This window comes from Megalops cyprinoides, chromosome 7 (genome assembly GCF_013368585.1).
Source record: "Megalops cyprinoides isolate fMegCyp1 chromosome 7, fMegCyp1.pri, whole genome shotgun sequence".
Taxonomy (NCBI): domain Eukaryota; kingdom Metazoa; phylum Chordata; class Actinopteri; order Elopiformes; family Megalopidae; genus Megalops; species Megalops cyprinoides.
Genome location: NC_050589.1, coordinates 33,938,496 through 33,955,238, shown reverse-complemented (window position 1 = coordinate 33,955,238; position 16,743 = coordinate 33,938,496). Strand labels below are relative to the sequence as shown.

Here is a 16,743-nt window from a genome sequence, read left to right as displayed (position 1 = left end):
CGCTTTGAAAACAAGACTTTGTGGATGCAAAATAGATTGAAGGGCGTACTGAAGACTGTTGGCGTTGTTTCAGCACCACGAGTGTGGATAGCTCCCAGTGAACAGCCGCACTCGTGATGTTTAACGCTGCCTGAATGCAGTGCTAATGCAACCGAAAGAGACTTGTCAGAGCGTTACTGTAACATGATATCACCACGATTAGTTTCCCAGTTTGCATTACGATACTATCCGAACACAGCACTGTTGTACTGATAATTGTTGTATTGCCTCCAACTGCTTTCTGATTCCATACTGGTCGAATAGTGGATAAAATCAGTACGTGAGTGCCGTGAGAATAGAAACCTGATGTACATTATCAAAGAAGGTGATAGATCACTAAATGTTGAACCAACAACGAAAGGAGTAGGTAATAGTGACATTAAAATTGGTTTCAAGTCATTGGTAAGGATTCACTAAATGTTTCGATACCACTGATAAGCTGATTATACTTAAGGTGACCATACGCCCTCTTTTTCCCGGACACGTCCTTGTTTTGGGACCTAAAACATGCGTCTCTAAACGAGGACGTGTCCGGGAAAAAGAGGACGTATGGTCACCCTAGTTATACTGGTTGTACACGTACCGCATTAGTAAGAGGGACAGACGTCTTCAGCCGATAAATAAACAAACATTACGTTAATTCTCAAACCATGGGAGCACAAGTCTTTCAAGGCCACCATTACACGTGCAACTTTATTTCAAAGTACCTTCGAAATACCGAAATATGCATATATGGTGCTATCATTATTTATATTCTGGTGGCTAAAACATCCTTGAGTGAAATATTAAACTGTCCAAGTTGCTTTGTGGAGCAATGAGGTTGGCAGCCAAACAGATATCAGCCGAGAAAGTGTCTTGATTATTACGAGGCACTTAAATAACGGTGCTATAAAATTTTACTGCAGAATTAAGGTTTTCAGAGACATTTTGTTTCCGAAAGGTCACATCTTCAATGGAATTAATCAAGGGAAAGTATTGACTGAATTCTGAATGTTTCCCTTCTCTCATTCTGGAATGCGGTTCTACAATCTGCTAAAAAGTTGCTATTGTGTAAATGTAATTTCATTTTGAAAAGGGATATAACAGGAGATATTCAGTTGGAGAGGTAAGGAGCGCGTACCAAACATCCTATTAATAAAGGACTGTACTTGGCGCATGCATTACTCAAAATGGGGTCAATGTAAGGAGTGCAAGGCGCAAATCATTTCTTCAAAGAAATCAATCATAGGGATAACAATGAGAATGCCAACCGACTCCTCATTAATTCTGATCAGCCAATTTTGCTATTTGACACTGCACCACTTTCTCTTTAACTCATTTAATGTTATCTCGCGTATTTCCATAGTTAATCTTAACTATCAACATCGCTATGTCGCTTTCTACAGCAGGGAAATAGTTCACAAATGATTAATTCAACGCACGGAGTTAAGTTTTGTCACGATTCAAACCATCAGAGTGTAATGAAAGAGAGAAAGAAAAAAAAACTTCATACTGTGTTCGATTCAATCATTTGGAAAGACAATTATTCCGCAACCTCTCAGCTGTGAAATTGCTGTACAACCACTGTTAACATGCTGGTGTCATAATCAGTGATTACAGTTTCGTGCGGCACGTACCCGACGAAACAGTGCCAATGAAGTCTGCAAGCGGGGCTTCTTGTTATTAGCGTTATGAGAGCAGAGAACAGGGATTTCATAGAGCAGATGTTCGGCTGCACGTGAATTGCCTCCTCCTGACTGCTAAAGCGCCAAGCCAACCGATGAGTATGACTGCCACTCGGATACATCGCGCTCTTGACATGCATCACTATGGAGATGATGTCCTTGAATCTCCATATTCACCCGGCCGGCAGCTATTTCTCATTTGCATGTTAAGTTTTTTGACATTGGCGGCTAAGCATCAACAACACAGCATAGAGCGTATTTCATCCAAATACGGACTTCTGAAACAGATGGATGAAAAGTATGCAACCCACCCCCCTTTTATTCAAATTGCAGTCAAGTTTGTTACCTAAATAATTCATCTCCATCCTGTTCTGCTATTCATTATGCCACTGACAATCCACCGGATGACTAGATCCTGAGCGTGACTTCATCCCCACAAGGATCTCGGAAAACCTTGACCTATTGCACGGGCTGCAACTGAAATATGAAAACTCAATAACAATAAGCAGTCAACATCTGCACGGTGCAAAGTAGCAACGGAAGCCCATGGAGAATAACGCTGACTGACACTACAAAGCATGCACTGACGCTGGCGCACTGTCTACTACCCACTATGCATTGCAACAACCTAGCAATATCAAGGTTTCCCTGGTGAAAAGAACAGAATCTTTCTACAATTGGGTACAAGCGTGGGGAAATTCAAAGATGCCTCAGCCCTATCAAGTCTGACTTCTATACCTTTATTCCCACATGCAGACAGACCGTACAGCTCAGCCTTCATTCTGTCTTGTCACCAAGCTCAATGAAACTGCCCAAACAACTTGCAAAAAGTCCAGCACAGGAAAAAAAATAACCAAGGAAGAATCATGCTACAGCTAACTTCAAAAGCTAAAAATACAGTGTTAATGATTTGGGACACATCTGTATCCCAGAGAACAAATCACACAGATTAAATCTCTACCCTGTCCTAACACAGCCGTTGGCTCAAACAAACATCTTTATCGTCAAAAATGTTATTGTGAAATTGATACCATCACTGGCTAGGCCTTGCTGGCAACATCTGGGTCCATTTTGGTGTGGGTTTGTTGAACTCAGTACCTGGAGGGCAGTGGTAAGGTTCAGGCTCAGAACAACCTATTTCGCCCAAGGGAATTATAAATTACATCATAAATTTATGCTCGTGCCCTACACTCAAAATTACTGCACTGCTTTTTTGGAAAAGCACAGGTGTACATGAATACAGCTCATTAACTAATCAGAGAGGGAATTGTTTGGAACAAAAACAACTCCACAGCACAGCCCTGAAGGAATTGAGTTTGGTACTGCTGTATCAGAGAATCTGTAAAGTAGGTTGCAATCCAGCATCCCGCTGTGATAACAATAGCTAAATTGTGACAATATTTGGCACTTGCTGAATGTCTTCCCCAGAATAAATAGTTGAGAAGTGCTTAAAATCCCTTGCTGTGGTGAATGTTTATTTTGGAACAATTTGATAGCTAGTTTCTATATTTTCTATAATTTCTATAGTTTCAATTCCAGTTTCCAGTTGTAGATATAAATATATGATTGCTATATATGATATATGTGAAATCACATATATCAATCACATATGCAAATATGTGATTGCTTTGTTGAAGACATTGCATGTGAACACCAAAGCTTTTGCCTGGTAAAATATTAAGAATAAAAATTAGTTGATGACTTTATCCTATACGGACTGGCAACCATAATTCTGGTAGTAGGGGTTTTTGTGCATATTTATTTGGTTGTTTCAAGTTAATCTGCAAACAAAATAAAGCCTACTGTGTTTTCTGAGGCCTGCATTAGGTATACTAGAAAATACACTGTCATATCTGGAACAGCCCTTGTGACTGTCAAACTTGAGTTTTTGCATTAAAGAAACCAGGTTATGCTGTAGCAGAGACATTTTTCCCCCAAGAGCTCGCATACTCCAACTTAATTAGATGAACAGTTTTGCAGGCCACCATTAATGGCTATGAGCAAACAATAAGATATTATGGGTTTTATTAAACATTTTCTGACACTCATTGCTGGGAACTCAACCACAGAACTCTACTCCTTAGAAAACCGAGTTTGTCAGTGGAACGACTGCAGGAATCCAGAGTACAAGATTTAGAAAAAATGACATGACTCCTCTTATTATACAGACAGGGGGAATCGCACCGAAGCTAGAAGTGCGCCGCTAACAGTATTGTCATTTGTCCTTGTGAATTTGTCGAGGCAGCAGCTAATTCTCCGCTGCCCCAGGAGAACAGAGTTTTCCTTCACTGCGCATTTCTTACAATCTCGCCACAACAGAAGACATTAGTGTGGGAGCTGAACCCTCCGACTCATTTGCTTTGTATCAGCACTTAATTAACGGTCATTAAAAGTGTAGGAGCCATTCCTCCGCCTGACGAGATCCAGCTGGAGAGGCCGTGCGGCCTGTGCCAGGTCTGCAGAAACGAGGCACGGCTCGCTGGCAGTCAGCACCGTGGCCCGCTGCTTGAATAAGGACTTTCATCTTTGTCTTCTGCCCTAGTGCATCAATGTCAGAGAACAATGACTGAATAGAGCAAGGCGTTCGCTTTGAATGTAGGTTAAACCCTACAGCCCAAGTTCAAAACTGGCTGTGGCGTTTGACAATGACCGTGGACAGCGGTGGAATACACTGGCTTCATTCTGCCATAGACAGGGCTATGTGGGTAAGGCAGGGCTTCTTCATCCCCCCACTCTAGGGGGTTCGCCAGGCATGTGAAAGTTGCAGGGATGAAATATGAGGAGTAACCCCTATCCTCCAATGAGTGTCCACTCCACTGTGGTGCGCTGTGTGACTTATAGTGCGAAAAACAGCTGTTGGCTGCTGGCGAGTGTGTCGAAGGAATGCATTTGTCTCGCCTCGGCACTCCTGTAGAGAGGTTGAGAGGTTGTGTCAGTGAGATAAGCCTTATGTTTAATTGCCGATTCCAAAACATGGCTGCATAAAGGGAGGGAAAAAAACATTCCAAAAAAAGGAACAGACACTGCTAAGGGCCTGCGACTACTCTGCTGGGCTTTTGGCTCCCTAGTGATAAAAGGAGGTAATGCTATTACATAGCTGGGGCCAATCAGTAAGGAAGGCACTGTCATATCAAGGGCTGCTTTCTGCAGTGGTAATCAAAAAGAGCAGAACACCACCTGCCTACCCCATGGAGACAGGAGTAAAATGACTGCGGGGAAGTTTTCTTCTTTGGCCGAGGCCATCTGGACTATCTGTAAACCATCGCACACCTCGTCTCTCCTGCAGGAGCTCAGTATAAAGAGAAACAAAATGTGTCTTTGACCCATCATGTACAGAGACCCCCCCCCTCCCTGTGCCCGCTTTCCCATGGCCTCTGAGCCTACCCGCACCCTGTGGAGTCCGAAAAGTTAAACTGAGGCTGATGTGTGGAGACGTTTGCCCCCAAGGCAGGATGGGAAACCTGCCCGGCTACTGGCCTCCGAGTGCCAGGTGGCCTGGACAGACAGCTCAGGGTGAACCCGGTGCTGAGCTCAGTAAGGCAGACACTGCCTGCCAGGGCTTTAATATTGAGAAGCAAACCTGGGAGAAGCCTTCACAGCAAGCCAGTGCTTCAAGCCACTGATTTTGGATGAATTACATTTGAATTAAATTTGCCCTACGTCTGTTAAGAGGGAGGTGATTCTGATGTAGCACAAAGTAATGCTAACACCATTGTCTCAGTTGAAGCGTGCACAGCAAACAGATTCCTGTTACAAGAGAGCCAGGCAGCACATTCTCTGATGTTTCCATGTGAATTGTCAGCCATTGAGATGTAAGACAATGCATGATCCAGTTCAAAATCTGTGTACTGAGCATATGACAGATTGTCACTAAGACATGAAATTAAAGAAATTATAGCTGATCATTTACCACTGTGCCAGGCAAGATACAATTAACTGCAGCTGAATTTCACAACCCAAAAAATTCACCTGGAGTTGTTTTTATCACTAGATACATAGAAATCCCTGCTCTAGATTTCCAAGGGAATCCTTTCTCTGTAATCTTTATCGGCCTGATTCAGACTCGAGATACATGTAAATAAACTCCCTTAGGTGACTCCCAGAAGAGTTGCCTACCTCTGTTATCACTATGTGAATTCAGACATGGACTGCTCAAGTTCTAACATGGGAGCTGCACGTCTGGGGCGGAGTCTTCCTAAAATGAGGGCACTCTGCTTGAAATGAGGGTGTGGTTTATTATTTGCCAAGTTAAGTGCATTCTGACTTGCTACCTAAATGTATTTTCTCTCCACAACCCTTATGCACATTGAATGGTGGAATGAACAGTGTGTCATGGTGGCGATCATGTGCAAAATGTAATTATACAGGCTACGCAGGGTAAAAGTTAAACATAGAAAATGGAGCTTCCATTTCACAAATATTGAACTTTGCATATGAACTCACCCCATTTTATAACTTCACAACTGTCAATGACATGTTGAATGATATAATGAACGTTTACTTTGACCCGGGCCTCGCTAAGACGTTTGACAGGCAGGACATATCTAGCCTTTTGGGCCGGACAAGAGGGTGATTTATGAAATATGATTTATGTCAGCTGTTATCCAAAGATGTGGAATTTGTGTAAATCTGCACTGTAATGGGTTGTGTGGGATGTCCCTCAGTGCTCTTGGTCCAGGCCATGTGGTCATCCCACCTAGTGCTAAGGCATGTTTTGGCATCTCACAACCAAACGCCCTCGTCCCTAAAAGTGATGGCAAGGTTTTTAGTAGCTAACCAATAAACCGTCTACTGGTTCAGCAACACTTTGCTGCTGATGTGTCAGTTCACACCAGTTTCTGCTACAACACACATAGATGTTTCCACAAAATACTTCCAAGTTTACAATCAACCTTTTCACATAAAGAAAACAATATGGTGAAACAATTCATATTTCTGCAATGTATATACAAACTTCCATATTATTTACTGCATTTACTGTGTGAGTTATCGACCAGATAACTAATGGGAAGGAACATTTTTCGTGGGAAATGGGAGGGAAAGTTGTTGTGTTTTTACTTTCTAAAATACAAATATTTGATACTGACTTTAGCTTGTACCACTTTGTGCAGAAGTACTGAAAAGCTCACCTTGGCTCCAGAACTGCCTCATTTTCTCAGAGGTATCTGCTCGGCTGTTTTATTAACAAGGCTGTGTGTGTCTTGCGGCTTACTTACAAAATGAGGAGAGACAGCTGTAGTGCAGCTCCATGAGAAATGCTAAAAGGCACCATAGTCTTTGAAAGGAGGTGAGGTCTTCCAGGCCAATAATTCACAGCATGCAACTTTGAACTTCCCATTTTAGAGATACACTGATGCACAAGATAATTCTGAATCCTTAAGACTGAAAAACATGTAAGCAAGGTGTGCAAAAAAAAAAAAAGCTCAGTGCTGAGTCAGAATCGGCCCCTGTGTTAACATTAGGTATATTGGGCATCTCAGTTTCTCAACATATTTTCCAGCCCACAAAATGCATGTGCAATCATATTCTATCACATTTTAAATAATTTGCTGAGGCCTTAGGTACATGAATCATGGTACATGACTAACCTGCACAAGACTGTTTATTGTATATCTGTGAAAATTCTTGTCTCTCAATGTCACTGTGTTATGTCTAACTGTTGTATTGTTACCGTGGGCCTGAGAGAAACACAATTTCAATCCTCTGTATGTCCTGTGCATATTGGAGAATTGACAATAAAGTTGACTTTGACTCACAAGTGACAACATAACCATATGAAGCTTTACATTTAATTAATAAATTTACTTGCTTGATGTTTCTACCATCATTAACAAACATTTATTTTAAAAAAGGCTGCTTACACCAAGGAAACCAAAATAACTGCAGAAGTATACTGCAAGAAAAGTCCTAAAAACAAAAAGCACAAAAAGGTCTTTTTTTTTTTTTTTTTTACACCAACCGCCAACCCCTAGTTTCTTTTTTTAACCACCTCCAGTTCCTGAGGCGTTCAATAAGTTCATGTGCCTCCCCTCTCTCAGGGCTCCTGGTGTGGGGGGGGGGCGCTGCCAAAACTTGTCCCAGAATCCCCAGCTGTCCACCTTGTCGGGGGCTAGAAGTTCTCGAGCAGCTCCATGATCCTCTTCTGCTCACTTTCTCTGAACTCCTCGCTCTTTCCGTCACCAAGGTTTTCCATGTACTCTGCAAGAGAGGAACAACCCAGGGTGTGAAGCTGAGTGGTCTGGTAACTCCTGCTTAACGACGGACTTTAGTCAACCATTTCTGGGGGGGCTGCCACTTTACAAATCCACAAATCAAAGGATTAGTGAATACACCACAAGCCCCTTTCTGACCTGTAATCATGCGTCTTGCGCCACACGTCTCATTCTGGGTTAACAGTTTGTGCCTGGGTAAATTATCACCCAGCTTTGCTGTGAGACTTTGCAAGGATTGAGTAAGGTATTAAAAGGGATGCTGTCTGTACACTAAAACTGATGGACCATTGGTTGTACAATATTTCTTCACAATGAATCACTCTGTACCCTACAAGTGTAATACCTAATAGCCACACTAAATTTGTAGATTTTACTTCTGCAAACCTACAGGAATTTGTCCAGGATTTTGGAACAAGACCATATTCACACTGATCAATTACATACATTGGGATTACAAAAAAAACTTTTTAATGAACAGAAAAGAACAAAGTCGTAAAAAACAATTTTTTTTGGTGTAATCAATACCCATGTGGGAGAGCGTTAAGAACCCTGCATATATTAAACCACTTTTCAGTTATATTATTCATTTCTCTGCCCGCAGGACTGAATGCAAATCTCTCTGCAGTGAGTCATTATTTACACAGAAAGAACTTTATAATACATAGTTGGGGAAAAGGGCAGTGTGGGGGGGGGGGGGGGGGTGGGGAGGGGGAGGAGGGAGAAAGCGAGAGCCACTTCCTTGGCTACCAAGACCGAGCTGTTCAATTATTCAACCTCCGCAGCCACAGAACAACATTAGTAATCATAGCAGAGAGGCTGCAAAATCGACGAGATCTGACTGTTCTGAACGTGCCTGCCTGCTCCACGTGTGCTCTCCCGCGGGTCTGGCGCACTCCTTGCGGTACCGCAGCATGAAGCGTCCTCTGAGCTGTGTCTCGCAGAAACGCGACTTAGCGTTCCTGAGGAAGGTATTCCTGAGGAACGTAGCAGCCCTGCATTGAGCTTCCCGCCACTGTGTATTCAGATTCCTCGGCTGTGGGGAACCCTCCTGCCTGCTCGACATGGCTGGGTTGGAGGGGATTAGTTCCGTGGGCCTTCCTCTGAAGGTGGCGTGTGCTAGCGTGTCAACGGCGCCGGCATTAACGGTCAAAGCGGCTCATTTGTGAGTCAAATGGATGGGCACGTCGCAGCTATGCACAGGTAACAATCACCCCGGGATTATACCCTAAACCGATAAAGGATGACGGGGGGGGGGAAGAAAGAGAGAAAAGGAGTAGAAAGGACAGGCCTGCGGAAGCTGGGAACCTTGGAGGGAATTTGTTTGCATAGGCCTGGATAATCCCCGCGAGCGGCCCTGTCGCACGTTCAGCTGTGTGAAACGTCACTCAAAGCCCGCCAGCGCTTGCCTGGGGTCACCGTCTCTAAGTCGCAGGGATGCCACATGCCAAACAACCTCATTGGCAGTACCTCCCAAGACAAATAATGCAGGAACCAAGAGGCCGCCTGAACTGTAAGATGGTGGATGTTCATCTAAAAGTAGACTAAAGCAGGCGCTTAGTACAGAGGAGCATAAAGAAGCTATGCGTGCTTGGTGAAGTTCAAGTACACTGAAAGTGCAAGGGCCTATGATAGATTGGAAAGTGCATGATGGTGGCAGTGTTGTCGGGTGACCAGGGGAACAGACTTTTGACTACACAGCTGTGCAAGTTGGCCTTAACCAGTGCCATCACTAAGCAAATAGCAGAATGATGCTGGCACAATGTTCTGCTCCACCACCTGGCTAGGAGGATTCTGGATGTGCGTGTTACCATTTTGTACACAGCAAAGCAAACAAATCAAAGCACGGATAAAACTAAATGAACCAGGGAAATTCATACTCTTAGGTAGTGACAGCAATATGTACATGAACAGTGACAGCTCAGTTAACTCAAAAATGACCACTGAAATGTAGCCTAAACATATCCATACACACCAGCAGCACAAATAACATGCTGATTTCACGCATCATGACACCATGGTTTATCTCCCCTGACATGAAATACATCCGGCATCACTGGCTAGCCACAGGCTAGGGTCCAATGCAATATATCTGTATCCTCCTAGTACGACTGCACTCTCACACAGCGCTTGAGCGTTATTGCATTTTGCGAGATCTCTCCGTGATTCAGGCGCCGAGGACAGACATTAGGGCTAAGCGTGATCTTCGGCGATCCACAACGCGCCTGCTGTCATCTGCCTCGCCGAAAAGTGGCTTGAAATGGAAATAAATAAATAAATGAAACCTAGCCTGCGTTTGCCGGTTCACCGGCCGCGGCTTCCCTCTCTGTCGAAGAATCTGGCACTTCATTTCCCCTGCCGTCTCGGTTGCCGCGCGCGGGGTTAATGAACCCCCAGAGCTCAGCATGGGTGTCACAAGACGAAGCCCTCGCGAGCAAATCGGTTCCGACACTTTGACTGTCCTCCCCGCGCGCGTGCGGCCTGGCTACCCATAAACCACAGATAATGCAGTAACAGAGTGCCAAGCCTGCTTTAGTTAGGTGTGCCACATGACTTTGGGGGAGGTCGTTGAGGTCTGTCTGCACAAACTCCTCACTGAAATGTTTTTCATGAGTGCTGGTGTCTTTAAGTCATCACAATCCTGCTGTATAGGAGATCTTTTTTTAACAGGGTTTATAATTCTCCATTCACTGTAATGAAAAGCTCTTGTTGGTGTTGAAGCTGGCTTGAGTAAGAAATCCTAGGAGGGGGTCGAACGCCAGGCTTATGCCACTCAACAGTGCCTGAAAGCTCTACGTAACATGAAATCGAATACAACGTTCATCCAGAGTTCTCCTTTAATGCCATATTCATATATTTTTTTCCACTAATAATCAAGGACATCCATGTGGGTGCTAACTGTTCTCTTCAGGCAGGAATGCAATGCCAGTCTTGATGATTCATATTGCAGTTTGGGATTAAAGATTTACAGGGTGCTTATAAAGAGCCTCATCACACCTGCATTTGGAGACTTGGGTGAAAGGAAGTTATGGCACATCATGCACCACTGCCACATATGTGCTGGACTAACAGCTGCCGAGTGCATGACCAATTGCTACTGTAAGGGATGTTAGAGCTCATCCTACTGTTCACTGCACTAAGACCAACTGACAAGGAGTCAGACTCCATTTAGCAGGCATAATTTGCCCACTAGATTAAAATGCCTGCACCAGAACTAGCTACTCCCTCCGCTCCATTAGGCCTGGGACAGGCAGAAACCGATGGAATCGCAGGGAAGGAGGGAGTGGTTCACAATGTAGTTCTCTGAGGAATGCACTCCGTTTTTCAGTGGGTACACCGGGGGTAAGAAAGGGGATAAAATGCGCTGCTCGATTCCCTCACAAGGCTTAACAACTCCACCCGCTAAGTTACGCCTACGTTTCCATCCTGGCGGAACGGGCGAGAAGCGCCTGTGCCGGGCTGCTGGTGGCGAGCCATGCGCGGCGGGGGGCGGCGTTCGACGGGAGCCGTGTGAGCTCGTTAGAGCCCGCGAGGGCGCGGCGGAGATCTCGCCTCGGCACGTCGCCGGCGGCAGCACGCGGGCGGGGCGCGGCCACCGCCGCAGCTGGTGCCGGCTGGCGCAAACAGCTTTTTAATTTGCCGCCGATTTCTATTAATGTCCTCCTCTGTTGTGCTGGAGCTCCCGCACCCAGCTGCTCCGGGCCGCGCCGCACAGGCAGACGGGTATCCGCCATCTGCTGGGAGAGGCTGGACAGGAGCGAGTCTGCGCCCTCCCAGGCCGCTAATCCTGAACTGTAACGCTCCCTAAATGCTGCCTGCGCATTTCGCTGCCAGCCCATCTCAGCAGGGTGACATTCGCTGCATTACTGCTGAGATTACATACTATGGATTTCATAAACTTATCCTGAGAGGCATATGAATCCACATTTTCTTTTTAATTTACTCTCTCTCTCTGGCTCCAAGGTCAAGGGTTGGTCAATTATTAACTGAATAGGGGGAAAAAGGGATCATTAAAGCAATCCAAATGGTATGTTACGCAAATATGCAAATGTTTCCATAGAGCTTTTACTGCCTTCATGTCAAAGGACTTGTTTATATATATAAACATATATATATATATATATATATATATATATATATATATGGCTGCTCTCAAAAACAAGTACAGACTGTCACTTTAAGAAGAGACATCAATCTGTATCTGTCAGAAAGTATATCTGACCTTTTCTGACGACCTTTTGTGGCGTGTGAAAGACAGCTTTACCCGACACCCTTTCGAGAGCGAAGCGTACTTCAATTCGTCCAGTCAGTCAGATTCCCTGGGTTTCATTTTCAAATGCTGCTCATCCTTTTTACAGAGACCTGAACGCAAATGCCAAGCTCTACTTGCCTAAACAGAGAAAATGATAACATTAAGACTGGGTATTTCGGAGAAAGACAGAGGGTGACGGGGACTGCATTTCTCAAAAAACGAATTTGACTGCCTGACGACGAGCAGAAGCGCGCCGCAGACAGGAGCCTCCGACGGGCCACGCATTAGGCAGGACAGCGGAGGGAGAGGGAAGAATAATCCTGCCCGGTATTCGCTCTGTCACCTGATGAAGACGTTGTCAAGGCTGAAGGATGAAGGAGTGCGATTCAGAGCGTCGCCGAATTAGGCGTTTCTCTCCTGAAGGATGGGACTGACAGCGTACAGTCGGCACGCCACTTGCTTCCACAATGGGAGCGATCCGCTACATTGTTCCCGCCGTTGCGAGTGACAAATCGCTCTATTTGCATTGCGCCGCGCCGCTGCCCTCAGCTGCGAGGGAAGGAGTTCGCGCCTCCTGGAGGAAAAAAGGAAAAAGGAAGAACGAACCCCGGCCGCCTCTATTCATCGGAAACGATAAAAATTGAAATAATAGTACGGGAAAAAAATAGGACGGGGGGGTGGGGGTGCGAGAAGGAGGATGGAAAAAAAAAAACAAAAACGGGTGCTGCTTGTCAGCCAAAAAAACCCAAGCAATGGCCCTGCTGGCTGTGCTTCAGTCTTTCGGCAGATGGGCTTTTATTACACTGTTTCATGTTCAACAGTGCCAGCTTCGCAGAATGGGCTGGCAGAGACTCCCTCTCCCACCATTCCCCTGTGCTAGAGTGTGCTTTCTGAAAAACAAGTGCCTGGGTGAGATGCCAAGCTGTAAAACATTATCACAGAACAGGAGTGGGAGGGTGGGTATGGCCCAGCTTTGCAAAAGCCACTACCAGGACAATAAAAAAAAAGAACACTTGTGCCAGCTTCTAAGTTGCAATATAAGAGGCGTGAATACTCTGTTTGAACGGATTCAAAACAGGGTTTCTTAAATCCCTTGGTATAATTTGCGGGTTGCAATGAGATCTTTATTTCTGCTTGCAGGGGATGATCGTTTTAAAAGGATCAAGCTGACTGAGGGGATTTTAAATTATCCCCACGTTTTAAGGCAAGCCCCGTGAGCTAGACCCAACTTTGAGTTCTCTCCTGTTTCTAAAGTGTTTGTTTTTTTTTTTTTCTTTCACACTTAAAGTCCATTCTCTACCCACCTGTACCGTGAAAAGACACAAAGCCACACACGTTTTTGCTGTCGGGTTTGTGGTCCTCGCTAGTATTTTGTCTTCCTGAACAAGCCCCCTTTCTCCAGAGACAGAATCTTCCGCTTTGCGCGGACCGAGCCGAGCGCCTTTCCAGTAAGCAGAGTGTCCGTGTCAACGCTGGCCGGGGGACTCACCTCTCATAATGTGACGGACCACTTTGACCGAGCCGCCGCGCAGGTTCAGGATCTGATGCACCCGCTGCTGTAGCTGCAGGAGAGAGACAGAGGCAGTCTGACATGTGGCTTGAGCACCGCCCCCTTTGACACTTTAGGACTTTGCATTACACACTTGTGCACCTTATTATGGAGGTTCCACCACAGAGCCCACATATAATATGTATAAAAAAGCAAATAAATAAAAAAACTGACAAAAAGAAAAACCATCTAAAGGGCGTCAGACATCAAACGGCTGATGAGCTTTTGCATCTTCTGGCTTGCGCGAGCAGCCCGCTTCAAACCGACATCCACCAGCGAGCCCATCATTACTGTCATCCATCAACACACGAGCGCGAGCGCTGCCACTCAAGCGGGATTAAAGGAGGACCGCGCCGCGGAAAAACCGGGGGAGTGTCATTTCATTTTAAGCATTAGTTCCCGACAGTCCCGAAAGAGGCAGAGAACCTGTAGGCTTAATTTTGTATGTAAAGCCACTCCCGCGCGCGGCGTTGAGAGTCGCATTTTAATAATCGCGGTTTAAGGCGATCCCCCTCGGAGACACGAGGCCGTCTCAGAGCAAAAGGCGGGCCTGCCAGTTCATCACGTAGAGCGCAGCGTATGCGCCGTCCGCCTTTGCTCCCACCGATAGGGGCCTCCTGCGTTCCTCTCCTTTCAACAGCATGCTTCAGTCAGCGCGCACTGCAATCAGTGTGCATCATGGGGGAAAAACACAAAGCAAAGGTAATCCTGTTCCTCGCACTAGGGATCATATCAATAAACTAAGATTTAAAAAACAAAAATCTTAATCTACTCTTGGAGGAGGGAACACCCTGAAGTGTGAGAGAGACTGTAGTTTTATTTAAATCAACCCCCCCCCCCCACCCCCATTCATTTTGTAAGAAGTGTTCCACGTCACTACAGTGTGTTCATCACTACAGCTTGGGTGCGGGGGTGTGACACACCAGGATGGAAACCGGCCTCTTGTGCCCCTTGACCCATAGCGCCAACCCCTCCTCTGCCCCCATCCCACCTCTCCCAGGACCCCTCGTCCTCATTTTTGCGTGGCTGGCCCTTATAATTACCTGAGGAATACCCGCGTTGCTAATCTCCACCATGATGTAGCACACCAGCTGTAGCACAAACAGCCCGGCGTCCAGGCGACGCAAATAAAATTCGTCTTCCATGGCGTCGTCGATAATCTCGCCCCGACGCACCATGTCCTGAGAGAACGAGAGAGAGAGAGAGAAAGAAAATGATTACAAAAACACACCGACAGGCAACACAGGGAAAGCACACAGAGCGGTTAATGCTGTTCGGTTTGAGTTCAAGTAGTTGGCCCTGTGCAAATCCAATCTTTTAACTGATCAATCTGCAAATCTATCGGTTAGTGGATGGAGCGCAGAGCGCTGGGACTGTCATTTCTGCCTGCAGGCAAGCCTCATTGGCTATCAATCTTAACATCTGGGCCCATCTACCTTTATTGTGCTGCTGTCAATGTGTGTACCAACCTGTCATTAATCATCGTTATTCGAAGAAATGCATAACCTGACAGGGTGAAACGTGTGGTTATTATGCCTAACATTCAAGCTAAGAGGTCTATATTCAGTTTCTCTTTCTAAACAGACATACACATATTGGCCTATTACATCACCTGAAATATTTCTCAGAATATGCCTGTGACCAATCAACACTGAAATATTAATACTAGAGGTATTCATAAGATCATAAGCCCAAAAATATTAATAAGAGAGATGATTTTTCTCCAAGTTAGTGAACCTACACCACAAATAACAACAGCGTTAACATTCATTGAGAAGAACAGCTCAGAACTGATCAGATTCTTCCAGATGTCACCCTTGTCATCCTGACGCACTGAAATACCTGAGAGTCCCTCATTCTGGGGCTCAGCGTGAGCCAGGAAGGGGCAATGGTGCCATGTCAGTACCAAGCAACAGCATCGGCTAGCCTGCTGCCAGCTGGACAGTGCCCTCTCCACACGCCACAGACCCAGAAGGGAGCATGACAGTTGGCATTTTCTGCGAAACATAATTGCCCTGATTGACGTGGCACGTTTCCCTTCGTTGTGGGGGGGCTTTTCTGGTACACATGTTGCCAGGTACATCAGGAGATGGGTTCTGCCAAATGCATATATGAATAGGTACACACAACCAGAGCCTACATAGAAATAAACTATTCTCAGGTAGTAGTAATGCTATTACCGGCCATATATGATGCAAACATACTATACTGCAGGAGTACTCTTATAGCTACTGGACATAATTACAGCACAGTATAGGAATGATAGTACTGAATATTTGATAAAACTATATTGTATTACAGGAAGTGTTTTTACTACAGGTGCAAATACACTACGTTGACAACATTGTTGCTAGCACTATCTGATACAAAAAATTATTCCACAGTAAGTGTTAACATTCTCTATATCTGATACAACAATTTAATAATACCAGAATAGCACTATTGCCAACTACCATATGTATGATATAAACAGTCTATGCTGCTACTACGAAAGTAGTATGTACTACTAAAAACTTTTAATGAAAAGGAGAACTGGCTTGCAAATGAGATTAAAAAAAAATTAAAAAACAGTGAGGTCCGTTAAAAAGAAAAAGAGAAATCCATTTCCTTCTCTTGAGAACACAGATAGGTGCACAAGAGAACTAAAAGAGACCTAAAAAAAAAAACCCCACCATAATTCTTACCGGCTACAAGAAAAAATGAGTACGTACTGTAGGCTTAAAAACTTCTCTAGCACAGCAAGGCAGGACCATTACCCAAGAGGGTTGGATAAATCTTTCTTTTTTTGCCTCAGAGGGAAAGAGGGATGGAACAAGCTTCAAGAGGGAAAAATCCAATCTGTTTTCAGAGCACGGCTTCTTTCATTAGCCACTGTATCTGACCAGCTAAATGGGTAAAAAACTGGGTCCATACTCTTAATTGGATAAAACCGCAGGGACCAGAGAACCGCAAACGTACCAGATACTCTATCCTCATTAACGTGAAAAGAGGGCTGGGGAAACAAACATTTTCAAAGGAAGCGTAATGCAG

General features: G+C 45.0%; 1 protein-coding gene across 1 annotated transcript in view; it reads right to left on the bottom strand.

Annotated features, from left to right (window-relative positions):
* Positions 1 to 7,561: 7,561 nt before the first annotated feature.
* ctnnbl1 (catenin, beta like 1) overlaps positions 7,562 to 16,743 on the bottom strand; it is a 45,286-nt gene continuing 36,104 nt past the window's right edge. The window contains exons 14-16 of the mRNA XM_036533733.1: positions 14,757 to 14,894; positions 13,654 to 13,726; positions 7,562 to 7,901 (exon numbers count right to left, since the gene is read on the bottom strand). Coding sequence (XP_036389626.1) covers positions 7,813 to 7,901; positions 13,654 to 13,726; positions 14,757 to 14,894 — 300 coding nt within the window. The 3' untranslated portion in view covers positions 7,562 to 7,812. The remainder of the gene's footprint in view (positions 7,902 to 13,653; positions 13,727 to 14,756; positions 14,895 to 16,743) is intronic.